Source organism: Mauremys mutica, chromosome 10, assembly GCF_020497125.1.
Source record: "Mauremys mutica isolate MM-2020 ecotype Southern chromosome 10, ASM2049712v1, whole genome shotgun sequence".
Taxonomy (NCBI): domain Eukaryota; kingdom Metazoa; phylum Chordata; order Testudines; family Geoemydidae; genus Mauremys; species Mauremys mutica.
Genome location: NC_059081.1, coordinates 2548873 through 2576765, shown reverse-complemented (window position 1 = coordinate 2576765; position 27893 = coordinate 2548873). Strand labels below are relative to the sequence as shown.

The following is a 27893-nucleotide window of genomic DNA, read 5'->3' as shown; positions in this document are numbered from 1 at the left end:
CCCCATCTCCCTCCACAGCTCTCTGCTTCACTCAGGTATCATTCTATGGAACGTACCTTTATATGCCATGTAGAGAACAGGCGGCCGTACAAAGCGGGGGTAGCTGTGTCACTGCTCTGTTGCCTTGTACGATCCCTTCCTAGAAAAGGGACCTAATAAAATAGAGACTGGTTACCAAGCCAGAGGCTGGGCTGGGCGGTGGCTTCTTTTCATGCTTGTGTACAAATGGTAGAAGTCTAAAAGCTAAGCCGAGTGAACGTGAGTGCCTGGTACTTACTGAGGCTATTGATGTAACAGGCGTCACAGACGCATGGTGGACACGGTAATACCGGGGTATAATAGATAAAGGAACGGCAGAACAGCGTGTGCTGGTGGGGGGGTTCTGCGTGTGAAAGGAAGCCAAAGTTGCCAAGAAACCGAGCCCCACCAGAATTAGAAACGAGATCGGAGAGTCCTTTTATACAACCGCATATTGTACATCCCATACACACATTTGCCTATACACACACGTACACTCCAAACAGGGCCTGCGCTTGCAGCGAGCCAACGGGGACTCGCACTAGCGCCGAGCGAGGCCCATAGGGATCTGGCCCTGGGCCCTCTCTTGGGCTCGGAGTGCGAGGGGAGCTGGCCTCTCTCCAGCCCAGCCTAGCCCTGCCCTGCCGACTGGACCCCGTCCTCGCCTTCCGGCTTGGGGGGCTCCAGCTGGACGTCGTGGAGGTGCAGCGTGGGGGTGCTGGCGTCCTTGCCGACCCCTTGGCTGAGGTCGCCCGGGCCGCAGTCGGGGTGGTGCCGCTGGATGTGTTTGATGACCTGGAACTTCTGCTTGGCCTTGTAGCTGCAGTAGCGGCAGAAGAAGGGGTGCTCGTTGGTGTGGGTGAGGTAGTGGTGGCGCAGGCCGGCCGCCCAGCGGAAGCCGCGGTAGCAGACGTTGCAGACGTAAGGCTTCTCCTCGCTGTGCTTCTTCAGGTGGGTCTTGAGGAGGAAGCGGGTCTTGAAGGCCTTGCCGCACTGCTCGCAGATGAAGGAGCGGGCGTCGCGGTGCCGCGTCTCCTTGTGGATGCGCAGCGCGTCGGCCCGGTTGGTGCAGTACTCGCACTCGTCGCACTGGTAGGGCTTGAGGCCTGCGGGCGGGAGACGGAGCTGCTCAGGCTGGGGCGGGAGAGGGGCCGGAGACAGGCTGGCTCCCTGCCCGAGAAGGGAGCTCAGTCCCCGAGGCTCTTCCAGCCCAGCCCTGCGCTGGGGGGCTGCGGGAACGGGGGTGCCCAGCACTCTCCCCCCATCACCAGTCCGCCCCACGGATGGGGGGAGCGAGGGCGCTGGGCCCTTCTCCTCCCCTGGCAGCAACAAGCCCCACACTCCTGTTCCCAGCCCGAGGCCTGGGCTTCTGCCCCCACCCCACAGACTCGGGCCCCCCGCAGTCCAGGCAGTGAGGAGTCTGGTGCCCCCTGCTGCCAATCGCTCGCCACTGCGAGTAGTAGTTAGAAAACTTCCAGGCCGCTCCTATTGTAGGAGCCCAGCTAAGTCTCCCGCCCCAGCACCGACCCTGCTGCCTCCTGCAGGGAGCTGGCTCCCCCCGCGGGGCCTGCCCACAGCACCCCTCAGGCAGCAGAGGAACCCAGCACACACCCCCCACCCCGCGGGAGACGTGTGGGCTGCCACCTTAGACAGGCCGAACCCGCTGCCGGAAGGACGACACGGCCTGGCCAGAGCCGCCGCAGAGCGCCTTCCCCCACGAGGGCTGCTCGCTGATTTCCCGGGGCGCCGGCAGCCGTTCAGAGGCACCGCTGGTGCCGAGTGGGAGAAGAGCCCCCTGCCTGGACCTGACCCAGCCCCCGCAGGGCTCAGCGCCTGGCGCCGGCCCAGCTGTGGGGGCTGCTGCTTCCCGCCCCTCCCGGCACTCGCCTGTGTGTTTGGTCATGTGATACTTCAGCTGATTCACCCATTTGCACTTGTAGCCGCATTCCGGACACAGGTACTTCCGTTCCTCCTTATGGATTCGCATGTGGTACTGGAGAGAGAGAGCGTGGAGGTCACCGGACTCGGACACAACCCACCCTGGCTCTGCCCTGCCTTCTGCAGTGAGGTCAAGGCAGTGTGGCTTAGTGGCTAGAGCGCTGGACCAGGCAGCAGGAGACTTGGGTTCTATTCCCGTCTCTGCCACTGGTGACCATGGGGAAGTGCCTCAGTTTCCCCAGCTGTACCATGGGGGTAAGGATCCCAACCTCTCTGCTAGGGATTATCCGCATCTGTGCTGTGCAGTGCCCAGGGGCTGGTCGTTTTCAGCGCCAGGCTCTGAGGGCCTCTGGGCACACTGGCCAGCCTAGCTCCTACTCGGACTTGTGCCCAGTGACGGGCCCAGTTTGTTAGAGTCACGCTGAGCGCCTGGCACCCACGCACGCCGACCAGGCCTTCATGCTGCGGGGGGAGGGGATGCAGGATAGCCACCCCATTGCACAGATGGGGAAACTGAGGCCAAGAGGCAAGGCAACGTGACTGAGGCCATGAGGGGAGTCCATGGCTGAGCCAGAATTAGAACTCGGGACTTCCCGAACCCAGCACTCGGCTCAGTTCTCTAGGCCATGCGTGTGGAATATCATCTCCTCGCCCTCCCCAGCCTGACCTGGGGAACTATCCGTCCCGCACAGGGCCGCCCCTACTCTGTACACTGGGACTGGCCGGCCACGGGCTGGCCCTTGCATGGGAACCCGATATTTCCTGCAGCCAGACACACCAGCCCCTGCTCGGATCTCTCTGCCTGCCTGAGCACCGGGGAGCGTGTGTGTCTCGTGAGCAGTTTAAGTCCCCCCACTGATGGGGCAGGGAAGGGCCTGACACTGCCCCAAGGGACTGTCCCAGCTAGGAGCTGGGCAGCTGCGGGCCCGTTGCTGCCCCAGGGGACACTCCCTGCTACCCTGTCCTGGGAGTGGGCAGCAACGGGCCCCCCCCCACACCCGCAGGAGCCGGGGAGCAGCCGGCCGGGCGCTGCCGCAGGAGCTGGGCAGCAGCCGGCCGGGCGCTGCCCCAGGGGAAGGTTCCCCCCCACACCCGCAGGAGCCGGGGAGCAGCCGGCCGGGCGCTGCCCCAGGAGCAGGTTCCCCCCACACACCCGCAGGAGCCGGGCAGCAGCCGGCCGGGCGCTGCCCCAGGGGAAGGTTCCCCCCCCACACCCGCAGGAGCCGGGGAGCAGCCGGCCGGGCGCTCACCTTTAGGCGCGAGGGGTCAGCACAGGCGTACTTGCACAGCTGACACTTGTACGGCTTCTCTCCGGTGTGGATCCGGATGTGCCACGTGATCTTCTGCTTGTTCTTGGTGGTGTAGTCGCAGTCGGCGCACTTGTAGACGCGGGTGCCCCCGTGGCCCTTCACGTGGTGGTCGAAGACCAGCTGGTGGTGGCAGGCGAAGTCGCAGAAGGGGCACTTGAGCGGCCTGTCCTGTGCCGCGGCGGGCTCGTGGCTCTCCACGTAGTGACGCACCAGCTGCTGCCGCTCCTTGGCGGCAAAGCTGCAGTGGTCGCAGCGGTGGCTGAAGTGCAGCGTCTTGTGCTCCTCCAGCGCCTCCCGGCTGGCGAAGGTCTCCTTGCAGGTGCCGCACTCCAGGTGGGGGTGCTGCTTCTGGGCGTGGCACTTGAGCGTGGCCTCGCTGTGGCACACGAAGCTGCAGTGCGGGCAGCGGTGGGAGACTTTCTCCTCGTGCCGGCGCAGCACGTGCTGCTTGAGGGCCGTCTCGGAGCTGAAGCGAGCCTCGCAGCGCGTGCAGGAGAACTGCAGCTCCCCCCGGTGGCAGCTGTTCACGTGGCGGGTGATGTCGTTCTGCAGGTAGCCGCTGTAGTCGCACAGGCGGCAGAAGTGCGTGGGTTTCTTCTCGTGGACCCGCAGGTTGTGGATGCGCAGCTTGGAGTTGGTGCCGAAGGTCTGGCTGCAGACGCTGCAGGTGATCCGGCCCACGCCGGTGTGCAGCGACTCGTGGGCCTCCAGCCGGTAGCGCCGCGTGGTGCTGAAGTCGCAGTAGAGGCACTTGTGGGGCTTCACCCCCTCGTGCTTGATGTGGACGTGCTGGCGGAGGCAGCGGGCCTGCTTGCAGGTGAAGTCGCACTGCCGGCACTGCAGCGGGGGCCGCTTGCTGTGGTACTTGCGGTGCAGCCTGCGGTGCAGCCGCAGGGCGCTGGCCCCCTTGGAGGTGAAGGGGCACGCGGGGCAGTGGAACTCGTCCAGCTTGACGCAGCCTCGCTTCTTGTGCGTCTTCATGGCCCGCTCCTGGTGGCAGGTGAAGGGGCAGGTGGGGCAGGAGAAGCGCCGCCTCTTGCACCGGGCAGCTTTCCTGGCAGCCGTCACGCCTGCGGCCTTGCTGGGCTGCCCCTTCCCTTTGCTGGCTGGGCTGCTCTCTCGGGGCCCATCCGGAGCCGCTCCTTCCTCCAGCGGCCTGGCGCTAGCGCTGCCTTCCTCTCCCGGAGGCCGGGAGGACTCCGGCTTGAGGTGCTTTTCCAACTGGTGGCTTTTCAGGGCCCGCCTGGAGCGGAAGGCCTCTGAGCACAGGGAGCACCGGAACTGCTCCAGGCTCCGGCACCCGTCCTCCACGTGGGAGCTGATGGTGGAGACCCTGGAGCAGACGAAAGAGCAGGCGTTGCAGTGGAGCTTTCCCTGCTCCAGCCGGTATTTCTCAGGCAGGGATGGACACTTGGCTTCCTCCACTTGGGCACGGTCTCCTGGCACAGGCGGTTCTGCCACCGTGGTCTCTGCCGCATCCTCAAGTGCCTTGCTGGGGGCTGGGCTGCCCACTGACGGTGCCTCAGGGAAGGGCCTGCTCATGGAGGATGCTTTCACGGGCACCCGCTCTATCTCCCAGGGGGGCTTGGGAGTGCTGCTCGCTTCCCCGTCCTCCGAGCCGCCTCTGCTATTCTCCACGCCTGCACGGCCCGGCTGCTCCTGAACGGCTGGCTTCAGAGGCTTGTTCTTTCTCAGGATCACGGGGCACTTCTTGAGGAGATGGGTGTTGAGCCCCCGCTGCTGCTTAAAGCTGGCGCCGCACTCCCGGCACACCAGCGGGGATTTCCGGCTCTGGCAGCCGGCTTTGACGTGCAGGGCCATGGACTTCTCCTTCCGCGTGATGTAGGAGCACGTCTCGCACTTGAAGATCTGGCTCTCCGACTGAACCACCAGCATCTGCACCCTCCCTTCCAAGACCAGCGTTTCTGCTTGCTCCTTGTCCTGCTTCCGGAGAGCTTTCAGCACCAGCTCCGACTGCGGCCCTGCCTTGGCCTCGGCACACGGGGAGGCCGGGCCTCCGGGGGCAGGGAAATGGCCCTGCTCCGCTGGCTTTATGATGCTAAACCAGGCCTCTTGCACACTGGCCTCTCTAGTCTCTGGCACTGCGTGGGGGTCGGAGGCCATGCTGGGCAGGTCGGAGCACTGCCCGTCACAGCAATCCTCAGGCCCCTGCGGAGTGCCCTTTTCACGGCTCTCTTCTGCATTCGTGGTACAGGCCAAGCCGCCTGCGCTGCCCTCCAGCCTTTCCTGCCCTTGGGCCTCCGGCTCTTCCTCGAAGTCAGGGACGTCTTCAAGCCCGTTGTCGTTCTCCTCCAGGACCAGCGTGTCCTGTGAGCTCAGAACGTCATAGGCTGGGTCCTTGCAGCTCAGGGCATCTGCATTCTCTGGCTGGGCTGCCGGAGGCTCGCTGGCCCCCAGCCTCAGCACAGGGTCTGCAGAGACGTCCAGCGTCTCCAAGTGCAACGTGCAGCTTTCAACAGCGTCACCGGCATCATTCAGCATCCCCGAGTCCGCCGCCATCGCGCAAGAGGCCTGCGCACGGGAATCTTCCAGGGGGCCCATGTCGGTGGAAGGACCCCTCTCTTCCTCTGCCATCTCAGCGCTGCCCCCCAGCTGCCCAGCAGCACGGTCAAAGAGGGGCACAACGAAAGCCTGCTGAGAAGCCTCTTGCTGGGGTTCCACAGCAGCGGGTTTGCTTTTCTGCCAGAGCTCCTTCCCGGACAGGGAGGAGTTGGAGTCGGACCTCAGAGCCACGCTGATGTCGTAGTTCAGCAGCACGTCTGCCGAGCTGATCTCCAGCTCCTTGCTGGCATAGTTCTCCAGCCAGTCCTTGTCTCCGGGCACGTACCCATGGGCCTTGCGCTTGTGGAAGAAGAGGCTGGTGTTGCTGAAGGTGCAGTAGGAGCAGAGGGCGCAGCGGAACTCCTTCTGCTTGGTGTGCTTGCAGTTCTCGTGGTTGAGGAGGGCCTGCTTGTACTTGGTCTGGTAGCTGCAATACTGGCACTGGAAGACGGGCATCTGGTAGTTCTGCGAGTGCTTCACCTGCATGTGCTTCTGCAGCTCGTACTTGCGCTTGCAGGCAAAGCCGCACACCTCACAGATCAGGCTCTTGCCCTGGTGGCGCAGCTTGTGGCTACTCAGCTGGTCTGCCCGGTGGCAGCGGTACGAACACTGGTTGCACTGATACCTGCCAGAGACATCAGACAGCCTGAGCACGGCAAGGGAACAGCAGGACGCATCTGCCAGAGTGAGCACCCGCTCCAGCGCACCGGGCTTTACTTGACGGGTCAGCTCCCCTCCCCAGAAGGTGACAACAAGCAGAGGGTAATTTATTACGCTCTGGAGCCATCTCCTTGGAAGCGTGGGCACTTGGCACCTCTCAGGATCAGGCCCTTTGTGCTGCCCTTCACGTCAATCCAGCCTGGGGAGTCCCAATTCCTTGGCACAGCCTCTGGGATTCCCCCCACTCCCGGTGGTCTCTGCTTCACCCTCACCAATCTGGAGGCTTTGTAGTGGGATCACCAAACCATGTGGGCGAGGGCTGGACTCTCTGCAGGGCCTATTACCACAGGGACAGCTGCTACACCCTGTCAGTGGCTGAGCCCTCTGTGACGCTGGCAGGCTGGCTCCTACCAAGGTCCCCACGTCTCAGCTGAACACTGATAAATTCAGGGCTGCGACCAGGCTGGCTCCCCTGCACGTAAGTGCTGGTAAGGGAGGCCCTAGGGTTGTAAGGACATGGATAGTGTTTAGACTTTATTGAATGCTTGTGAGTGGCTGCCAGCATTAATCTCAGTTATAACAGCTGTGTGCGTGTTGCGAGGTAATATCGGAGCGGTTGTATTGTGAGCCTCTGAGACTGCAAATCACCAGCCAGAAGAGAGACGTTAACTAGTGTGAACTGCTGGTTTCCAACAGAAGGTGTTCGTCCTTCCGGGCAGGAAAGGCTTTTCAACACTTGAGGGACTATTGCGGGAAATTAAAGAGGAGAAGAGACGTTTGCTGTTCTGCTCTCCTGTGTGTGAAGATGAGTCATGCAAGCGGATTCCTCCCATCAGCTGAGTTTGCAGGAGGGGGATAAAAACTCCACACAAAAGGAACTAGGGATCTCTATGCTGCTTGGCTTCAGGGCTGCAAGGTTTCTAGGTATAAGGAAGAGATTCCCAGCTGCTTAGCCTGGGTTAGCCCTAGAGCACATATAACTTCTATTACTTTTTGAAACTTAAGATTGTTATTCATTTGTGTGTGTATGTTCACCTGCTTTAACTCTGTAAATAACTCTCTAATCTCCTTGTCCTCTATAATAAATCTGTACATAGTTTATTACAGGCTTGGCTATAAGCATTATCTTTGGTGTGAGATCTAAGACGCAATTGACCTGGGAGTAACCTGAATATTGCTGTGATTCGAGCTGTGAGAGACCAGCTATCACAAGGGCAGCTCACCTGGGTGGCAAGGGACTGTCTGTGACTCCTCGCTTGGGCTGTTACAGCGCCTGAGGAGTTCAGACTTGATAACTGGTTGGTGAAAGCTAAGCAGAGAACTCGCAGCCAATTTGCGGTGTGTGCCCTGCTTCCGACCAGCGCCCTGAGGTTGGTCCTCACACGCGGAGTTACTGCAGATGGCGGTTCTGGCAGCACGTCCAGCCCTGCAGGCCAGGAGGAGAATCTGGGACTGGGAAGAGTAGTCAGGCTCAGCGGGTGAGGATGCAGAACACTGGCCACTAAGCCAACGGCAGCCAGGCAGGCAGACTCGGCCCATCCCAGAGCCGCAATGGCCCAAAGTTCATCCCAAATTTGCAATAAACGGAACAGGCCACAGCCACCCTGGACCCGCCTCCCACAGCGCCTACAGACCTCAGCATGGGAAGCAGCCAGGCCTTGTGGATCAAGAGGGAGCATCGGATGCAGGGGCCTGCGTCTCCACAGGCTGCCTTTGGGACGCCCTGAGCTAGGCCACCAGCCCTGCCCTCTTCACGGGGCTTTGGCTTTGACAGGAGAGAGGAGCAGATTGGCTGTTGCCGGAAGGGGTGACCTGGAGGCACGTACCTGAGGTCTCCGGTGTGCTTCCTCATATGCACGTTCAAGTAGTGCTTCCACTTGGTGACGTACCCGCACTCGGTGCACATGTAGTTCTTGTCGTTGGAATGGGTGAGCATGTGCTTGGACAGGTAGCTCACGTCCCGGCAGGTGAAGTCACAGAGCTCACACTTGTGAGGTTTTTCCCCTAGTGACAGGAGAGAGAGAATCCACTCACGTGGGGTGGGGCGGAGAGAGGCCGTAACTTCACCCCCCCCCACACACACACATCTTCTCACCGCTGCTCCCACTGGCCAGCGACTTGCAGCAGGTGACGGGGCTCTGCCCGCCAGCCCCTCCCACCGGCCTCCTCCGAGGGAATGCGCAAGGCACCAGCTCCTCTCATTTGTGTGACCTGCTGTCGCCTTGGCTCCAGCGAGAACCAGCCCAAATCCCTTCACCTCTCCTCAAGCTCAGATCTGGCACCGCCCTCTGCTGCAGAGCTGCCAGGGCAATTACCCCCTCTCCACGGGCCAGGGCCCGGCGTGCCACGCTGCACTGCGGACAGGTCTGACGAGAGCCATACGCCTTGGTATTCTGCCCCTCTGGCACTGCAATCTGCCAGCTTAAGGGACATATCTAGGGATACAGAACAGGGAACTGAACCCAGGAGTCCTGATTCCCACTCCCCCCTGCTCTAACCACTGGATACCACACCCCTCCCAGAGCTGGGGGTAGAACCCAGGAGTCCTGACTCTATCCTGTGCTCTCACCACTAGTTCACATTCCCGCCCAGTGGAGCGGCAAAGCACAGCTGATCAACCCCCCCAGAAGAGCAGCACACTGGGGAAGCCGAGAGGCTGAGGCGACTCACCCGTGTGCAGCAGCATGTGGCGGATGAGCACTCTCTTGTGCGCCGTGGCAAAGCTGCACTCGGTGCACTTGTGGATCTTCTCGTTGGCGTGCATCTTCCCCACGTGGTCGTGGAACTCCACGGGGTTGAAGGTGGCATAGGGGCAGAAGCCACACTGCAGCTGCTCGCTGCCAGGGTGCCCCTGCTTCTTGTGCTTGCGGAAGATGTGCTTGTTGGAGCAGACGAAGTCGCACTGCTGGCAGTGGAAGGCGTAGTGGGTTTTGCGGTGAGCTTCCATGGCCTCGGCCGAGCCAAAGAGCAGGGAGCAGGCGTGGTACTTGCATTCCACCGCCTTGATGCCGTGGGCCTCCTTGAGGTGGCGGATGAACTCCTTGCGGTCTTCGCTGCAGTAGCCGCAGTCATCCTGGAAGCAGCTCAGCCTCTTGGGCTCGGCCTTGTGGGTCTTCAGGTGCTCCTTGAGCGCCTGGCTGAGCCGGAACGTCTCCTGGCAGACGGGGCAGGCGTAGACGTCGGAGTAGAAGTTGGAGATGTTCTCGTGCATGCTGGCCATGTGGCGGTTGAGGGCGTTCTTTTCCACCGAGCTGTAGTGGCACAGCGGGCAGCGGTGAGCTTTCTCCCCCGTCTCCCGCATCATGTGGATTTTCAGCTTGCTCTTGCTGGTGAAGAACTTCTGGCAGTTGGGGCACTGCAGGCTGGGGTCTGGGAAGTGCAGGTGCAGGTGCTCCACCAGGTGCGTCCGCTTCTTGAAGCACCGTTTGCACTCCGGGCACATGTGGGTTTTGAAGAGGTATTCGGAGCCCTCCACTACGTCCCCTGCAAAGGAAACCATCCCCAGTCAGCCCGGAGCCACCACACAACGGGGCACGGAGAGCTGCCGGGTCAGAGCCAGCAGGGACCGGAGCACGTCGCCCTACTGGGCGGGGACTGCAGAGCGAAGCTGCAGGAAGAGACTCTCTCCTGCTGAGGTCCCTGAGGATGGGAGACTCCAGGGGGAAAGCCCAGGAGTCCTGGCTGGGTGGAAAGGCCTGGCTGGAAGTGCACCCTGTGGTCATCTGGACAATAAATGGAGCCCAGAACCAAAGACTCATTTGGGGTGGCTGATCATTCCCGGTGAGGAAGCCAGCCTCACTCAGGCACGTCAACAGCAAACCCTGCCCTCGGAGCCAGCCGCTGCCTGCGGACACCTGCATCACTGGCTGCATGGATGTCAGCCCCCAAGCGACGTCCACTCCCTGTCGCACACACGCTCGCTAACTCCGCCTCTGCTGACGTGCCACCAGAAGCCACGTCTGGAGCAAGAGGGGACCAGCCAACCCACTGCACCTACCACACCTGAATCGAGACGCAGCAGTCCAGCATTCAAGCGTTTGGGTGTTGGACCTTTGCTAACGTCTGCCTTCAGTGGGCTTCAGGTGTGCTTAGATTCCCAGAGTCAAGGCCAGAAGGGGCCATTAGATCATCTAATCTGAGTCCTGTTTATCACAGGCCGTTACCCCTCTGCAGAGCCCAGTAACTCAGGTTTAGCTAAAGCATCTTCCAGAAAGGCAGCCAGGCCGCTCTAGAGCCACCGAAAGCTGGCAAATCCCCCAACCCAGGGGAGTTTGTTCTAGGGATTAATCGCCCTCGATGCTAACAATTTGTGCCTAATTTCTCATTGGAATTTGTCTGGCTGTCACGGCTGTCCCCTGAACAGAGCCGTGGCTCCACAGACACGCCACTCGCAGGCACCATCCCAAACAGGCTTTGATTTCACTGTCAGAACTGTAACCGCTCCTGGAGCTGGATTCACTGGGGAGCCAACACACTCTGCCCCCGTGGCCCGCAGGGCTCACCCTCTGCAGAGAGAATCCAGGACAGCCACTGGGATTGTAATGGTCCTGCTTGGGGGCCATCACACCTTCCAGCAGATGGCACAGCAGGAATCCCCGGCTCCTCTGGGATTTCCGCGATGGCCTGGCCCAGCTCACCCTCTGCACCCGGCAGCACAAAGGTACAGTCCCCTCTTTTGGGGCACAGGGCTGGTCAGCCTAGAGCAGATCACTTGGCCCATCAAGCCCAGGATCTCGCCTACTGCAGAAGCTAGTGGCCAATACTTCATAGCAAAGTGAAGCCCAGCGCAATGCAGTTCACCGGGGAAACCCTTCCTGACCATATACACTTGGCTTGATTGTCCCTATTTTAGCAAATGTAACCAAGTATTATTGCTACCAAAACGATCCAGCCCCTCCCCACAAAGCAGGCTGGCTGGCTGGCTGGGGCGTAAAGCCACGGTTCACTGGACACTAGTTGTTACCAGTGCCATTGTGACCTTTGTTCCCAATATGGGGCAGCATAAAAGGACGGACCAATCAGTTCCCTTCATGCCCTTGGAAATCCCCCAAACATCCAGCTCTTCTGCTCTCCTAGATAAACCACCCACAATCTCACGTCCTCTGCCCGACGTGCCCACGCTGCCCACTGCCGTGCCTTCGTCACCCAGCTCTGGGTGTGCCGGCTAGTGAAAGCTCTGACCGCCAGCTCCCGGAGCAGTCGCATCGCTCACGTGTGAATGAGGAACTCTACCTTTGAACTGCTGGGCCCGAGGTGCCTTGGCTTTCTTAGAAGCCATTTTCTCATCTCCTTTGGCTTCTGCCTCATAGGCGCTCTCCTCCTCCAGCGATTCATCACCTGTGCTCTCCGAGTCTTCTTCCTCTGCCGACAGTCTCTGACCCTCGTCAGCTGCTTCCCTGGTGCCATCAGACACCTGCTCTGCTGCTTCCCAGCTGCTCTGATCTAGGGAATTCTCTGCCTCCTCTACGGTCTCCCCAACAGCTTCAAAAGGAAAAGGAAAGAGTTAATCTGTTAAACTCCCTGAAGGGGGTTCCAAAGAGGATGGAGCTCGGCTGTTCTCAGTGGTGGCAGATGACAGAACAAGGAGCAATGGTCTCAAGTTGCAGTGGGGGAGGTCTAGGTTGGATATTAGGAAAAACTGTTTCACTAGGAGGGTGGTGAAGCACTGGGATGGGTTCCCTAGGGAGGTGGTGGAATCTCCATCCTTAGAGGTTTTTAAGGTCAGGCTTGACAAAGCCCTGGCTGGGATGATTTAGTTGGGGTTGGTCCTGCATTGAGCAGGGGGTTGGACTAGATACCTCCTGAGGTCTCTTCCAATCCTAATCTTCTATGATTCTATGATTCTTTGGAGTCAGACAAATCCACGATCCAACCCCTCTGGTGGAGATGCCGATGACCCAAACCAAGGATCTCAGCAGGAGCCTAAGGACCACACACAGCTAGCATGGAACAGAGCTGAGTGCAGCCGTCCTCGTTTTTAATATGGGCCTACGGCTCAAACCACAGGTGCCAAGATGTAGTACAGCCTGGCTTCTTGGATCGGATGGAGCACTGCATGCTGGGACTTATAGTCTCCAGGCATTGCTCATTTGGCTGAGTGCAATGGATGGACCATCCATTGTATCCTAGTAGAGAGCAGCAGGGAATTTTGGTTCTTTAGGGGTTTATTCCTGCTTTCCAGGGACGATCCGGATTTCTTTTCTCCCACGTTGCAGTTCCAGTCACAGCACTTTTAGCCATAAAGCTTCCCTTTGGGTCGGCTGCATGAACTCTGCAACTCCCCCGCCCCACTGCCAGCCGCACCCAAGGGTAAGCACCAGAGCCCAGGGGGGACCTGCTCTTTCAAAGCTCAGCGCTCAAGGATCAAGCAGCCCCTGCTGAAACTCAACCCTGGCGTCTTCCTCTCCCCAATCAGCACCTTCCGGGCTGTCAGGTTTCTCTCGCATTAATGGGGACGCACACATGCAGCTGGCCACTGGACCGACCCAAACAGGCCAGGGAAGGACCACGCAACACTCGGCCCTGATGCTGCGCCTCCCATCGGAGGGCTCCCACCTGCTTTGTGGATGCTGAGTCCCCGCTCCTGGGTGGTGGGTCAGGAGCATCAGCCCCGTTTTACAGCGGAGGACACTGAAGCACAAAGGGGAAGCGACTTGTTCAGAGTCGCAGTGAGTCAGTCTCAGAGCTGGGGGAAGAACACAGGACTTCTCCCTCTCTCCTACCCTAGCCACTGAGCAACACTGCTGTCCTACCCATCTGCGTCTGGGGAGAGGAGCCGCTTTCTAGCGACTAACAGCACAGGAGGGGCGTCTGTCGCCTACCCCCGGGTCACTGGGAAGTCATTATACACCCCCCAGTCCCTGCGTCGACGGCTCCACTCAGCAGCGACCGCTCACCCCACTGCCATTTCACCACTGTGGGAAGTAGCCAGATGGCCTCAGCCAGGTGCTACGGGGCAGGAATCTCCACCCCAACTGGCAGTGAGGGGCCCCCCTTGTTGGTAGGCTGAGCTCCCCTAGCAGCCCTAGGGCTGAGGCACCTGGGTAGGGGCAAGGTGGGGCGCTCGCCCTGTTGCCAGCCAGTGTCTGTCCTGTAGACAGAGAGCTCTCAGTCCGCCCCATCCCCCCCGTTCCCTTGGCTCAGCAGGTACCGCAGCGCAGACGCAGGGGCTTGCTGGGGACCTGCCCGGCCATGGCAGCAAAGTCGCACTTGCAGGTCGCCTCCATCCGCCCCGTCTCGGCGGGGGGCTCGCCGTCCCCCCTGCTCTCCGGCGAATGGCCCTGTGTGTGCTGCCTGAAGAGCTTGGCATTGGAGCTGACGAAGTCACAGCGGCTGCAGTGGAAGGGGAAGTGACTCCTGTGATGCAGCTTCATGTCCTGGCAGCTCCGGAACAAGAGCGGGCAGGCGCGGTAGGCGCAGGAGACTGGGGACACCTTGTGGGCGCGCCGCAGGTGCCCACGCAGCTGCTTGCGGTCCGCCGGGGTGAAGTGGCAGCTCTTCTCAGGGCAGGCCAAGGCCCCCGGGGTGCTGCGATGGGTCTTAAAATGCTCCTTGAGCTCACTGGGCAGCACAAACTCCCCCCTACAAACAGGGCACAGCAGTCGCTCAGCAGCGCAGCCAAGGTCCCCGTCCTGCCCGCTCGCTCCTGGCGAGCTCTGCGCCAGCTCCTGGCAGACAGCTGGTTCTCCTCTGCATTCGCTGGGCAGGGCCGGCAGCTCCCCCGGAAGCTGGGGGAGACCAGGAAGCTCCAGGTGCTCGGGGGCTGCTAACGTGATGCACTGGTGCTGGGTCGGCAGGCTGGGGTCAGAGAAGCTCTGGCCGCACCTCTGGCAGAAATACAGCTCAACCACTTTGACCAAGACCCCTGTGGGAGGGGAGAGAGAGAGCGTGTCAGACAGCTGCATCTGGAGCCTTTTGCCTGGAGGTCACCAGCTCAAACGCAGCTCAGGTCACGGGCAGCAAGTATGGTCCCTCTCTTCTAGGTATGTTATGGGAGACAGGACGTGCGTGTGTGTGTGTGATGGGGGGCCCTTCGGGCTAGTTCCTGGTGAAACGGCAGGGACATCGCACAGGCCACCGCTACAGTGAGGGGTGCTAGAGAGACCCGGGGGAGAAAGGATCGAGCCAGAACCAAGCGGACCATTCGCTGGAAGTTCAGCAGCTAAGCCAAGGGTTCAACGGGCTCCGGAGACTGAACTCCAAGGCAGGGGCGGGGCGGCAGGGGAGGAGGCGCACACTGCTGGTGCCCCAGGCTGCGCCTGTTAAGGTCCAGCCGGCTGAACGGATTCACGATGACACCGCAGCGAGTGGTGGCGATGGGCGTCACGGGGACACATCCACACAACCGGCCCCGCAAGACTGGCTGGAGCGTCCTGTCTGCGACTCCAGAGAGCAGGGACTAAAGAACGAGCCCTGGCCTCCCTGACACCTGGGCGGGTGGTGTGGCAGGGGGACGACCCCTCGGGAAGATCTCTGATTCTCGTCTAGCGCTGCCCCCTCAATGTGTGCCATACCTGTGGCGTTGCCTGGACTGCTCAGAGACACGTTGCCTGCCACAGCCTCTACAAATATTTCCACCTCAGCTGCTTCTGCATGGGCTCCGTCCCCAGCCACGGACGCATCCGTCAGCAACAAGCTCTGTCCCACAGTCAGCGGGGACGTCCCTGCCACGCAGTCACTGGAGGTCCCCCGGCTTCCTCCGGTTCCTGCCTCTCCCGAGGTGGGCAACAACAGCCCTGGGCACAGGGCATCCATCTCTCCTCCGGCGGGCTCTGCAGCCACCACTTCTGCACTCATTGCCTTTCCCTCACCAACCTGCACCGCGCTGCGGAGGAGTAAATCTCTTTCTGAAAAGATACAGACAAGGTGACACAGCCGGCCCTGAAAGGGCTTGAGAGCACAAGACTCCAGAGATGCCTCCTTTTAAGGTGTCTCAGGTTGGATACCCAATGTCAAGGTGCTCGAAATACCAATCTCTTTTTAAAAGCTTGGCTAAAGTTCGTATCCGTCATTAATAATGTATATTTTTTAATTGTAACAATAACCACTACTAGCCCAAAGGACTTTGAAGCATTTTGCAGACCTTCAGGCTGATGCACAAGGCAAACGCTCGGCTCACTTCACCTAACAGTGAAATACAGCTGCCTCTGCAGCGGCATGATGCAGCTATTTAACAGCTCGCAGCGACATTATGCAGTGGTGTAAGCCAGGATGTGATGAATTCTAGGTGCAGCTGAAATGCCGCGGGAATTGTAGAGATACATGAGTGAAACCAGACGACTAAGTCACCTACTTGTCTGTTTCCCTTATGCATCCTGAATGAGCTGCTCTCTGATGAAGGAGGATGGGGTGAACGCAAGGAAGGAGCAGTCGTAAGGACACTAGAACTACCAGACCAGGACACAGGACAAACATCTTGGCTCTTCCGAGAAGTGCCTAGGTGTCCTTTAGTGATCGCAGATAGTCCGAACTCCGTTCTACATCTCAGCCCAGAGGCGGCCCCAGCCCCTTTCGGGGGGACTGGAGTTGGGGCCAATTCAGAGAGAAGAGCCCCCACTGAATCACAACCAGCTCCCACAACTCCTAGGGCTCCTCTACCACCCTCTGCCTCAAGCTGCTTTGTCTCGGGGGATCAGATGGGTTCGCTGCAAGACTTAAACCTCCAACTCCATTTCAAACGAGTGAATATGCTGGTCACTCATTTATATCACTCACTCATTTGGGGACAGGGACTAGACAGGTCGGTTTCACCTGCCGATTTTGTGCTCCCCCATCGTTCTGGCTGTGTGCACCTGTTGTCTCTTGTCTTATGCTTGGACAGTCACCTCTTTGGAGCAGGGACGGTCTTTTATTCTGTGTACGTGCAGCACCTAGCACCATGGGGGCCATAACTGGAGCTCCTAGGCGCTGCCACGATATAAACAGCCAGGGGATGAGGTATGAGCACAGAACTGTAGCAGGATTAGAGCTGGAAAAGGCTTCCTCAGCCCCCGGCTCCACTCCCCCTTGGCCAAGCCAGTCCAGCTGTAATGCCCCATGCGATGGGGCAAAGCACTACTCTGTGCATTCCAAAGCTGTTGAAAGCTACACCCGCCCCGAGGCCCTCTCTTATCCCCACTCGGTCCCTCCTGTTCTCTGCCTGCGGCACACAACAGCCTAGTCCCGTGGGCTGGAATACTTTGGTCTCATTTCAGTTGTAGGGTTTGTGTGAGGATGCTGTTGGCAATGTGGGATATACTGGAGGTCAGGCTATAAGATCCCTTCTGACCTTAATCTCTCTGATCTCCATGCGGTTCTCTCATGTACACAGATCTTACTACACAGAATCCAGGTCTGGGACACTGTATGGGATTTATCCTGCCACTGTAGTTTCTGGGCAGCTTCCACATACAATCAGGAGCAATAGGGAAGTCCCTAGTGAATTTCATGGGGTCTCTGGTGCATCTCCCTCTGCTTGGTGTAGATTTGGGGGTTGTAAGATTTTATTCATTTCCTCGTTTATTACTGTTGTTGGCAGGGATATATTGGGTAGAAGGGGGTGTCAGGGTTAGGGGTGTCAGTCCCATGATGGGATGGCTTTTTAGAAGCAATGCTCAACCTTCTAACCCCCCTTTCCAATCCCCAGCCAAACAACCTTGCTGGGAGCCAGGCAAGTTTAGACTAGTTCTCAGTACTGCCTGTTCTGCTAGTCCAAAGGATTAGCCTAACCCTGGTGCCTGCGTTGCCCAGGTGGGCTTAGCAATGGCATGATGCTCACCAAGTCGCTCTCCTCAATAACCTCGCCAGTGGCACCGGATGTGCCAAGCAGTAGCGCCTGCTGCTCCCAGCGGCACAGCTCAAGAGCTGTCTGTCGGCTGGGTTCCCAGTCCCATAGATAATGAGGCTGTTTCCAGCATATGGGTGACATCTGAACCCACACCCACATCTCTCACACCCACACCTAAGTTCAGTGGCAATAAATGTCCCAATCGCATCCCGAGGCAAGTCCACATGGATGTAAAAGTCACACAATGAATGCTTATGCAATGGCCAAATTCCCATTTGGTCAATTCCATTCCACCGTCTTCAATTCCCTCCTGGATACAGGATTCTTCTTCAGTCCCCGTTCTAAACAGTTACATGATGTTGCTGCGTGCTATTAAACATGCCAGAGGGGGCTGCATTTCCATGGCGGATGGTCAGATACACGTCAGCCTTACAAAATTCTAACCACCTGTATAAATTCAGGTGTATATTTAGCAGGTGCGTAAAATATCATTCGGTTTTTCATGATCAGCTTTGTGGCAAAGGACACGTGGGGGATTTTGCAAGGCTGATTATACACCTGCACGCATATATATGGAAAGCACCTTGAGAACCCAGAAGACGCCAGATACCAGAGAAAGGCAAGTCTTAGTAGCAGTTTCCAGGGTGCTCTGGGAGAGAGCAGTTCCCTGCTTTAAAACACTTCCTGGGTTTGAATTTCACACCAACTGGGCTCCTGCCACAGACATTTGAGGGAACTGGCCGCACAGCACCACTCACCTGGGTCGTGGGCCCCATCTCCTACGCTCGCCCCTCCCCTCGCAGAACTCCATCCCCCAGCCCCTCTGGGACCCCATAAACCCACCTGCCCCCACCTGGGGGGAAGGTGCTTAAACTCCTCCTGAGCCTCCCCCTTGGGATCCTTCCCACTCACCTGCCGCACTGTGAACACCCCCTTCCCCGGGGGACTGCGGCTCTGTAACTGAGCCTGCCTCTGAGCTGGGCCTGGAACCCTCCCATCCCCCTCCTGGGGAACCCCCCTTCTGGGACCCTCCTCCCCCTCCCCCAGAGAACCCTTCCCCCTCCCCCCCTCGAACTCCTCCCCCTCCCCCCCGGGACCCTCCCATCCCCCTCCTGGGACCCTCCTCCCCCTCCTCCAGAGAACCCTTCCCCCTCCCCCCCTCGGGGAACCCCTCTCCCCCCTCGAACTCCTCCCCCTCCCCCTGGGACCCTCCCATCCCCCTCCTGGGACCCTCCCTCCTCGCCCCCCTCCGGGAACCCTTCCTCCCCTTCCCCCCTCCTGGGACCCTCCTCCCCCTCCCCCCCGGGACACTCCCATCCCCCTCCTGGGGAACCCCCCTCCTGGGACCCTCCTTCCCCTCCTCCAGAGAACCCTTCCCCCTCCCCCCCTCGAACTCCTCCCCCTCCCCCCCGGGACCCTCCCATCCCCCTCCTGGGGGACCCTCCTTCCCCTCCCCCAGAGAACCCTCCCCCGTCCCCCCTCGAACTCCTCCCCCTCCCCCTGGGACCCTCCCATTACCCCTCCTATGGGGAACGCCCCCTCCCCCCGCGAAGCCCCCACCCCCTCTGGGGGCCCCCGGCTGCGCAGGCCCCGCCCCCCCCGCTCGCGGGGCTGCAGCGCCCCGGCCCCCCCTCACCTGAGGGGCTCGGCTCGCGCTGCCCCCGGAGCGGCCCGTCTCTATGGTGCCTGCGGCCGGGAGCGGCCCCCTTTGTGCGGCGGCCCCATCCGGCCCTTCTCTCCCGCGGCCGCCGCGCTCTATGGTGCCTGCGGCCGGGCAGGGGCAGCCGGGCCGGGGCAGGAACCATAGAGACGAGGGATGGAGAGCGGGGTCCCTCGGCGGACCGGAACCGTAGAGCGAGGGCGGCTGGCGGGACAGAGCGGCGCTGCCTGGCGGTAAGGGCGGGGGAGGGGACGAGACCGGGTCACGGCGGGGGGGGGCTCCTGCCGCGTCCGGGAGAGGGGCCGGCCCCGGGGGGGTGGTGCTCGGGGCCGGCCCCATGGGAGGGAAGGGAATAGGGGGCTGCTGGGGGGAAGGGAAGGGAGGGGGGCTGCTGGGGGGGGCTGACCCCATGGGGGGGAGGGGGCTGCAGGGGCCGGTCCCATGGGGGGGGGAAGGGAATAGGGGCTGCTGGGGGGAAGGGAAGGGAGGGGGGCTGCTGGGGGGGGCTGACCCCATGGGGGGGGAGGGAATAGGGGCTGCTGGGGGGAAGGGAAGGGAGGGGGGCTGCTGGGGGGGGCTGACCCCATGGGGGGGGAGGGAATAGGGGCTGCTGGGGGGAAGGGAAGGGAGGGGAGCTGCTGGGGGCCGGCCCCATGGGGGGGAAGGAAGAGGGGGCTGCTGGGGGCCGGCCCCATGAGGTCACACCCCTTATAGGGTGAGTGGGGATCAGACCCCATGGGCTGGGAGAACTGGTCTGGGGGGTTCAGGCTGCCTTACAGTGGGGAGGGGTCAGGGGAATCGGATCCTATTACAGTGGGGAGGGGGCAGAAGGGGGTCAGACTTCATGAAAGGGGAACTCAGGTGGGGGGTTCTGGCTCCTTTACGGGAGGGGCAGACCCCTGAAAGGAGGAGGTGTGGCGGGATCGGGGCCCCTCTCCAGCAGGGTCAGGCTCCCTCAGCATGGCCCTTGTAGCGCTGCCTGTTGCAGCTGGCGCACGAAGCCAGCCATCTCCCTACCCGCTGGGAGCAGCGGCAGGTGTGTTTGCTGGTTCCAGGCTGGGGCCAGGACTCCTGGGTTCTCTCCCTGGCTGTGCAGGGAGTCAGCCTGTTGAGCAGGCGGAGACCCACAACTCCTGGATTCTGTTCCTGACTCTGCCACAGCCGCCTGCTCCCCTCTGAGCTGCAGCTTCTCCAGCTCTGCAAAGGGGGCGATCATGCTGCCTCCCCTCCCAGGGCCGTGTGAGGCTTAAGTCACTGAGGCATGTAAAGAGCATCAATATGAAAAGTGCTGGATATCATCATTGGAGGGAAGGTGCAGCCCAAGGAGAGAGCAGGTCCCTGCGATACAATCAACTTATTTATACGGCACATTTTCTACAACATGGAAGGCAAATTACTCGACAGGCTGCATCAATAACAGGGCAAGAGAACATCAGGGACAGGACTTCAGGGTTAAGCCCAAGTGCCCCCCAAATTCTGCACCCTGTCCAGGCCTGTGTTAATAACGATCCCTGGCTTTTAGAGAGCCGTTGCATCGGTGGATCTCACAGCACCTTGCAGACAAGGCCAGTATCATCGCCCGTGTTTTACAGATGGGGGGATGGAAGGGAAGGGACTTGCCCAAAATCAAGCCAAGTCTAGAACCCCCATCCAGTCCTCTGGCCACTACCCCACGCTGCCTTACAAGGGAGCCATTTCCACAGCTTGATACAGGGCAGCTCTGTGGCTTTGGACCTTCCACTGCCATCACAGACAGGGGAGGCTGCTTCTGTCTCCGTGGCCTCCAGCCCCCCAGCTGCCCGGGCCATGCCTTCGGGATGCAGCTGGAGATGCATGGTGACTAGCTGCAGCAGTAAATCCTCAGTAATTGCAACAGGCTTTTCCCACAGCTTACAGCCCGGAGGCTTTTAATGATAAAGCCTCAGTTTTGACTTTTCACCTGAGTCAGCTGAGACTCTTGTGCCCCCAGACTCCTCCTGGTGACCTATCCTGGTGTTCACCACTCTCCACCCTTCCCCAAGAACTCCTTGTCCCCACTCCCGAGAGCCTTGTCCTGGCTGCATTCTCCCAGAGGATTGTAGCACTCTAGGGGCTGCTTCTCTTTCTGCAGCACAAAAAGTTACAGGGCCCCCGACCTGTTGAGGACTATGGCCAGGAGTCAAGATGCTGCATTCCCTGCTGGCTGCTGCTCCATGGTGAAGGTTGCAATCTGCTCTGGGTCTGCATATCAAGGGGGGTGGGCCTCTTTAAGGGCCCAGCAGTAGTTACTGAGCAGGCATACCTGGGCAGGGAGCAGCTGATTCTGCGGTAAAGGGCAGCAGGAAGCTGGGGAGGGGAACGCTCGGGGAAAGAGGGACTGGAGAGTGCTGAAGGTGAGTAGGGTTCAGCAGGGAACCCAGAGTTTTCAGAGAAAAGGCTCAGAGCGGGGAGGCCCCCAGCAGGACTAGGAACGTGGACTTGATCGGGGGCTGAGAACTCATTTTAACTGTTTTGTTACGTTAAGAAATCCAGCCCTGGGAGGGGTGTTGCTGAACTTGGAGAGAGTTTGCTCTGGTAATGTAATGGAGAAAGCCTTAACAAGTGGGGAAACTGAGGCAGGGCTGCTGCAGCATGAGCTCAGGCCCCGAGGGGGCGCTCAGGAGGCAGCCGGCCTGATGGCAGGGGTGCTTGGGCTCCCATATGGGCACCAGTGCTGCTTCAGTTTGCGAGCTGTGCCCAAAGCAAGCCGGGATCCTCTGTCAGGGTGTAAGAGTCGCCAGGGGAAGAGGGATGAATTCTGCTCGGTGGGCTGAGGTGTACATTCGGGACTGTAACATCTCCCCCATGTCGAGGGTCTCTTGCTGCAGGCAGGTGTTGCTGTACCCGTGGTTCGCTGCATCCGTAAGGGCTACGAACTAGCTTTGCATTTTAAAGAAAGCTCAGATGGTGACGAATTGGACGGGGCCTCGTAAAGACGTAATCTGGGCCAGATCCGGCCTGTGGGTCGTATGATTGCCACCTTGGCCCTATATCTGGGTCGCCCCCTTGCGCTGAGCTTTTGCATGGCCCCCCATGGCTCAGTCTTTCCCTTTTTGTTTTATCAGCAGGTTTGTTTCTGGCTGGCAGAGACGATGCCATTGAAAGCAGCGGCGTGACTGCCCCGGCCCCACCATGCCCTTTTCCGACTTTGTCTTAGCGCTGAAGGACAATCCCTACTTCGGGGCTGGCTTTGGCCTGGTAGGGGTGGGCACGGCTCTGGCTTTGGCCCGGAAGGGGGCCCAGTTTGGGGCGGTTGCTTTTCGCCGACACTACATGATCACCTTGGAGGTGCCCAGCAAGGACAAGAGCTACCAGTGGCTGCTGAGCTGGATCTCGCACTATGCCAAGCACACGCAGCACCTGAGCGTGGAGACCTCGTACCTGCAGCACGAGAGCGGGCGCATCAGCACCAAATTCGACTTTATCCCCAGCCCTGGGAACCACTTCATCTGGTAAGGGGGGTGGGGGGAACGGGCCAGGAGCTGCCCAGCTGGCTCCCGGAACCGAGCGCTGCGTGTGAAGAGAAATTCCCGAAGAGCCTAGGGGCCTGATACGAAGCCCGTTGAAGTCAGTGAAAGGGTCCCATTGATTTCAGTGGACTTTGGATCAGCGCACAGGCCTGCTTAGTGTGGAAAGGAGACGAGTACGAGGAGATGCGGCTGCTGTAAAATAGCATGCTGAGCTCGTCTCTAGTCCCTCAGTCACTGGCTTCGTTCGGCCCGGAGACGGGGGTTGAGAATGCCCCTTGGATGCCCTTGCGAAATGAAAAGGCTACTCGGGGACGTTCCAACGCTGCACATCCAAAACGGAAAGGGATCTGTTTCTGTACGGGGTGCAGAACCGACCTGTGCAACTCGCGCTGCAGGGTGGGATTGGAAAAGTGCTTTTCAAAAGAGTTAGCGCAGGTGGAGACTTAAAACGCTGTGTCGGCGCAGCTGCGCCACTGTAGTGCTTAAGTGAAGTCGCTCCTAAGCCTCGTCTCATGTCATCCCCCCGCTCAGCCTGTCTCTCCTCCTGCTCCCAGGTATCGGAGGAAGTGGATCCGCATTGAGCGGAACCGAGAGAAGCAAATGATTGACCTGCACACGGGGACCCCCTGGGAGTCAGTGACGTTCACAGCCCTGGGCACCAAGCGGGAGATCTTCTTCAACATCCTCCAGGAAGGTATGGCTCTTCGGCAGGGCCCTGCCGCAGCAGATATAAAAGCCAGGCCATTGCCTGGTGCCTTCTGGGAGATTCCCTTTCACTGCCAGCCCCTCTCTCTGTCTCTCTCTAGCCAGGGAACTGGCTCTGAGGCAGCAGGAGGGGAAGACAGTCATGTACACGGCCATGGGTGCCGAATGGCGGCCGTTTGGGTTCCCGCGCCGCCGCCGGCCGCTCGCCTCCGTGGTGCTGGAGAAGGGGATCGCGGAGAAGATCGTGCAGGACGTAAAGGAGTTCATCAATAACCCCCAGTGGTACAGTGAGAGAGGCAAGGCTCCCTGCTGGGCTGACGGCTCTGCCCTTCCTCTGGGGGCCAATAACGCTACCTCGAGCCAGGATGATGTGGGCTGGTGCTGTGCGGCTACCCCTGCCTCCTCACCAGCCTGCCACACCTCTCCAGTGCACCTGGATCCAGATCTGCAGCCCCTTAGCTAGTGCAGGCCAGCCGAGCCCCCAGATACCCCTTAGTCCTTACCTGCCCCCCCAATATTCGACCCCTGAACCTGGGGTTTCTGTGCATCATGTACAACCTTGCAGCTGCCTGTGGGGCACCGGCATCCTGCTGCAGCCTCCACAACCGGAAAGGGGGAGTTTCTGCACCGGGTCGGCGGCGCCTCTTTCCTGCGCTCAGCGGGCCCGATTCACCACCGTGGGTGGAAACTGGAGCGTTGCCTGGGTGATCCAGGCCCAGTGCGTTAGGCAGCCCTGCGGTGGGACTGTGTTCTGTGCCTGGGGTCTGCCTCTCGGGCCTCTCCCTGGCGCTGCAGGAAGCAAGCAGGTGACCCCTCAGCCCTGTAGCTTGGGTCAGCTCCAGTCCCGGCCGAACCAGAGCCGACGGCAGTGCTGCAGTAGGAAAGCAGGCTGGCCACGAGCGACATGTTAGAGTGATGCCAGCAAGAGCCCAGCTCCGGGGGCCCGGGGCAGCTTTCTGTGACGCTCAGGGACTCGGGGGCTGCGGGGTGATCGTTAGTTCGGTTCTGTCCTTTAGGGCTCTGTGGCAGGCTGGGTGTGGGGCGTGTTGCTGGCTTCTGATGGGTCCCTCTCTCCCTAGGAATCCCGTACAGGAGGGGCTATTTGCTTCACGGGCCCCCGGGCTGCGGGAAAAGCAGCTTCATGTGAGTATTGTGCGCTGGGCAGTGCCAGCTCCCCCGTCTCCTGGAGTCCTGGGTCCCCTTCGGCCCCATGCAGGGGGCCAGCGTGTGCTTCTCTAGGGCTGAGGAGGGGGGGGTCGGTCAGCTAGGCAGAAACGTGCTGCACAGAAGGAAGCCAAAGGACCGTGGCCGGAGGTGCTGCTAGCCTGCTGGGGGCCCGAAGCAGGAATATTGGTGGGGGCCCCCCTTGCCCCTCACCCGTCCCCGGAATACTAATTGCTTTATTTCCACACACCAAAACCATCCCAGCCCCCTCTCCCCCCGCGCTAATACACGGGTCAAACAGGCCACTCCCGTAAGAGGAGCGGTGCTTTGGGGGTAACGCGAAATCGGGCCCCCTTGACCAGCTTGTCACTCAGGAGCCCACCTTCCGCCTGACACATCTGTCTGGAGGCACCCGCCTGGCACCTTGTGTCGTCCTTACGCCTGTGCAGGGCGGGCAACCGACTCCCAGAGCCGAGCGCCAGCCCCCCCCGTGCTCGCTTTGCCTGCGGAGGAGTGACGGCGTGAAGGGCCAGGCGGGGGAGAGTCCGGCGCCAGGTGTTTCTGCCGGGGGGACTCGGGCCCCATCACTGAGTACCACGCAGCCCTTACTGCATTTCTCCTCCCACCCCCCCGGAGGCAGGACAGGGCACGTGGGAGGCAGGGGTGTAGCGAGACGGGGACTTGCCGGAGGTCACACAGGAGATCCGTGTCCCAGCTGGGAATGGAACCTGCGTCTCGAATCCCAGGCCAGCCCCCTGGCCCATCCTTGCCCTCTGGCGGGCTCTGATATAGGTGCTCCCTGCCCCACGGGACTGGGGAGGGAGCGTTTTCCCCCGGGGCTTCCCTTGCGGCTTGGTGCTTTACTCCTGCCCTGTGTCCCTCCCAGCACGGCCCTGGCCGGGGAGCTGGAGTACGGCATCTGCCTGCTGAGCCTGAGCGACCGCAGCCTCTCCGATGATCGCCTCAACCATCTCCTCAGCGTGGCGCCGCAGCAGAGCATCATCCTCCTGGAGGACGTGGACGCGGCCTTCGTCAGCCGGGACCTCGCTGCGGAGAGTTAGTCCCAGCCCTTCCCACCCCTGGGGAAACCGGTGCAGGCCTCGCCCTTGTCTTCAGCACCTGGGTGCCGTGTGGAGATGCCTCTCCTCTCCTCTCCCCCCGAGGTCCCAGCCCGGCTCGGCAGTGAGCAGAATGATGGGGGAGCTGTTCTGAGGTGGCTTTTGTTTCACCTGCTGGGCCGGGGGAGTCCCTGATTCCCAGGGAGGAGGCAGCACACCCTGCCTGGCTGTATATTCCTCTTTGCTCTTCAGCCCGTTAGGGTCCCCCCGCTGGCTCCCCTGCCCTGTGCGTGGCATGGGGGGGCAGCCTGCCGCTAGCTGCGCTGCAGGCAGAGAGGATCCCTGGAGACATGCCAGTAGCTGGGTTTATAGTGAGGCGGCGTCGGGGGAGCGCAAGATGGAGGGTGGCCAGGTCCCTTGGCCGGGGACCAGCCCTCTTGGCCCCCGGTGTTGATTGTTGGCAGATGAGGCGGCTCCCTGGCAGCTGGTAAGCTGCCAATGCTGCTGTCTGTTGGGCAGAGTTTGGGTGTCCCAGACCTGCCCTGGATCTGAGACATCTGCTGCCTTTTCCTCCAGACCCAACTGCCTACCAGGGCATGGGACGGCTGACCTTCAGCGGCCTCCTCAACGCGCTGGATGGCGTCGCCTCCACGGAGGCCAGGATCGTCTTCATGACCACCAACCACGTGGACAGGTCAGAGCCCTCTCCTGGGGGGGAGGGGCCCCAGGGCAGGAACCCCCCTTGCTTGGGCGCTGGGGAACAGAGACGCTGGAGAACCCCCCTTGCTTGGGCGCTGGGGAACAGAGACGCTGGAGAACCCCCCTTGCTTGGGCGCTGGGGAACAGTGACGCTGGAGAACCCCCCTTGCTTGGGCGCTGGGGAACAGTGACGCTGGAGAACCCCCCTTGCTTGGGTGCTGGGGAACAGTGACGCTAGAGATGAGATCGGACCGACCGGCTCCCACCTCGGCTCCTCACTGCTCAGGGCAGGCCTGGTCCCTGGAGTGTGCGTTTCAGGGGTTGCTCTCGTCTAGTTTGATTAGCCAAACAACTGGGCTCCCTTCCGCACGTACCCCTTTTCCTAACGCTGCCATTCCACAGTCTCGGTGATCTTCCGCCTGCGTCTCCCCTCGCTCCGTCTCCTCCTGTTCCCTGTGGCGATGCCCCCCGGAGACCCGTCCTCCCCCTCCTTGGGGTTTCCGCTGCAGAGCTCCGTCGGGCTGCAGCTCCTTTCACAGCAGAAAGCCTGTCACAGGTGTGTGGGTGGGCGTGTCCGAGTGGACCACCTGCCCAGGAGATTGGGTGCCCCAGGAGAAGCCTGATCTTTTCGGGACCCTGAGGGTTTGCTGATCTCCTTTGTCTGGTTCTTCCCCAGCTTTCTCTCAGTTGCTTCACAGAGACCCCGCCAAGCTAGAAGCCTCCTGCAGGATCTTGCCTGTGCCTTCCGTGTCACAACAGTACATGGGGCGTGACGCCCTCCCAGCCTGTGTAGTTAAGGGGGACGGTCACGTTGGAGGAAGGACGTGGCCGTGGTTTGTGGCGCACCCCCACTGCTCTCATGGAAGGTATTGAGGCTGTGGGGGCCCACCTGTCTGCCCCGCCCCTCCCTCGGGATGCCAGCGAGCAGTGACTGGACTCCTCTGACTGCTGGCTGACCACACCTCTGCCTGTCTCTCTGCCCCCTCAGGTTGGACCCAGCCCTGGTGCGCCCTGGCCGGGTGGATCTGAAGCAGTACGTGGGACCCTGCTCCCGCTGGCAGATTTCCCGCATGTTCCAGCGCTTCTACCCAGACCAGCCGGCGGCTGCTGGGGAGAAGTTTGCAGAGCAGGCCCTGCGCGTCGCGGAGCAGATCAGCGCCGCCCAGGTGCAGGGCCACTTCATGCTGTATAAAGCAGACCCAGCCGGGGCCATTGAAAACGTGCAGTCGATTTCACTGTGAGCGAGGCGGGCGCCCTCACGGGGGAGGGGCTTGCAGCGCCAGTGCTGGGAGTGACTCATGGCGGACTCGATCACCGTGAGGATGCTGCTCTGGGCCAGTCCCATGGAGCTGCTCGCTCTTGTTTCACTACCTCAACAAGGCCTTGGGTTTCTATTAAAATATAAAGAGAACTAGGACACTCTGATTCCCACGGTCGCAGTGCACTGTCCAGCGTGATCGCGCCTCCCCAGACGCAGCTGCTAGTGCGCAGGACGCAGCTGTGCTGGAAAGGCCAGGGCATTCTGAGCCTGCTAATCACATGGCCATAACCCAGCCCCCACGCGGCTCTCAGCCCACTGTGCCCCCGGGGGGGGATGTGAAAGAGTGAAGAGATAATAGAGACGGAAGCTGGAGATGACGCCTGGCTCGGCTCTGGAGCATAATATCTGCCAGCTGCTTTTGAATGTTCCCTGTCAATCCAGCACAGTGTGAAGCAGGGTGACGGTGCCCTATCAAGCGCTGTGTGGGGCCTTCTGTCTTCCAGGTGCTTTGCGAACTTCCATTAGCCGCTCTGTACGTGCAGGTATTGTTAGAGTGCTCTGTGCTGGGGGAGCTGCCGGGGGCCAGCCCTGGCCCAGGAGCCGGT

The 27893-nt window shown here is 60.6% G+C and overlaps 2 protein-coding genes across 9 annotated transcripts; one reads left to right on the top strand and one right to left on the bottom strand.

The window, feature by feature from the left end:
* Nucleotides 1–295: 295 nt before the first annotated feature.
* ZNF142 (zinc finger protein 142) lies at nucleotides 296–19051 on the bottom strand. Of its 3 annotated transcripts, none has more exons than XM_045032144.1 (9): nucleotides 18166–18223; nucleotides 15002–15334; nucleotides 13639–14352; nucleotides 11721–11969; nucleotides 9159–9971; nucleotides 8315–8492; nucleotides 3207–6453; nucleotides 1906–2011; nucleotides 296–1124 (listed from the first exon to the last, which is right to left on the bottom strand). In XM_045032144.1, the coding sequence occupies exons 2-9, from the start codon at nucleotides 15282–15284 to the stop codon at nucleotides 649–651; spliced, it is 6066 nt and encodes a 2021-aa protein (XP_044888079.1). In that variant the 5' UTR covers nucleotides 15285–15334; nucleotides 18166–18223; the 3' UTR covers nucleotides 296–648. The 3 variants fall into 3 exon arrangements, with proteins under 3 accessions (XP_044888079.1, XP_044888078.1, XP_044888077.1); XM_045032143.1 differs by lacking the exon at nucleotides 18166–18223 and adding an exon at nucleotides 17837–18028; XM_045032142.1 differs by lacking the exon at nucleotides 18166–18223 and adding an exon at nucleotides 18890–19051 and having other exon boundaries at nucleotides 297–1124.
* Nucleotides 19005–27444, top strand: LOC123378417 (mitochondrial chaperone BCS1). Of its 6 annotated transcripts, XR_006582606.1 has the most exons (9): nucleotides 19757–20478; nucleotides 22000–22383; nucleotides 22956–23095; nucleotides 23208–23402; nucleotides 24186–24249; nucleotides 25157–25326; nucleotides 25905–26022; nucleotides 26704–26893; nucleotides 27016–27152. XR_006582606.1 is itself a non-coding variant. In XM_045032147.1 (8 exons), exons 2-8 carry the CDS (start codon nucleotides 22064–22066, stop codon nucleotides 27266–27268), a joined length of 1260 nt encoding a protein of 419 aa, XP_044888082.1. In that variant the 5' UTR covers nucleotides 19005–19146; nucleotides 22000–22063; the 3' UTR covers nucleotides 27269–27444. The 6 variants fall into 6 exon arrangements, 5 of the variants coding, with proteins under 5 accessions (XP_044888082.1, XP_044888083.1, XP_044888084.1 ...); XM_045032147.1 differs by lacking the exons at nucleotides 19757–20478; nucleotides 26704–26893 and adding an exon at nucleotides 19005–19146 and having other exon boundaries at nucleotides 27016–27444; XM_045032148.1 differs by lacking the exons at nucleotides 19757–20478; nucleotides 26704–26893 and adding an exon at nucleotides 19037–19146 and having other exon boundaries at nucleotides 21997–22383; nucleotides 27016–27444.
* Nucleotides 27445–27893: the final 449 nt, after the last annotated feature.

Coding starts and splice junctions, on each gene's coding strand:
- LOC123378417 (XM_045032147.1), top strand. CDS start 22,064: ATGCCCTTTTCCGACTTTGTCTTAGCGCTGAAGGACAATCCCTACTTC. Junction 23,096..23,207: donor CTTCAACATCCTCCAGGAAG/GTATGGCTCTTC, acceptor GTCTCTCTCTAG/CCAGGGAACTGGCTCTGAGG. Junction 26,023..27,015: donor ACCACCAACCACGTGGACAG/GTCAGAGCCCTC, acceptor CTGCCCCCTCAG/GTTGGACCCAGCCCTGGTGC.
- ZNF142 (XM_045032142.1), bottom strand. CDS start 15,284: ATGAGTGCAGAAGTGGTGGCTGCAGAGCCCGCCGGAGGAGAGATGGAT. Junction 11,970..13,638: donor GCCCCTGCGTCTGCGCTGCG/GTACCTGCTGAG, acceptor TTCCTTTTGAAG/CTGTTGGGGAGACCGTAGAG. Junction 2,012..3,206: donor CTGACCCCTCGCGCCTAAAG/GTGAGCGCCCGG, acceptor CTCTCTCTCCAG/TACCACATGCGAATCCATAA.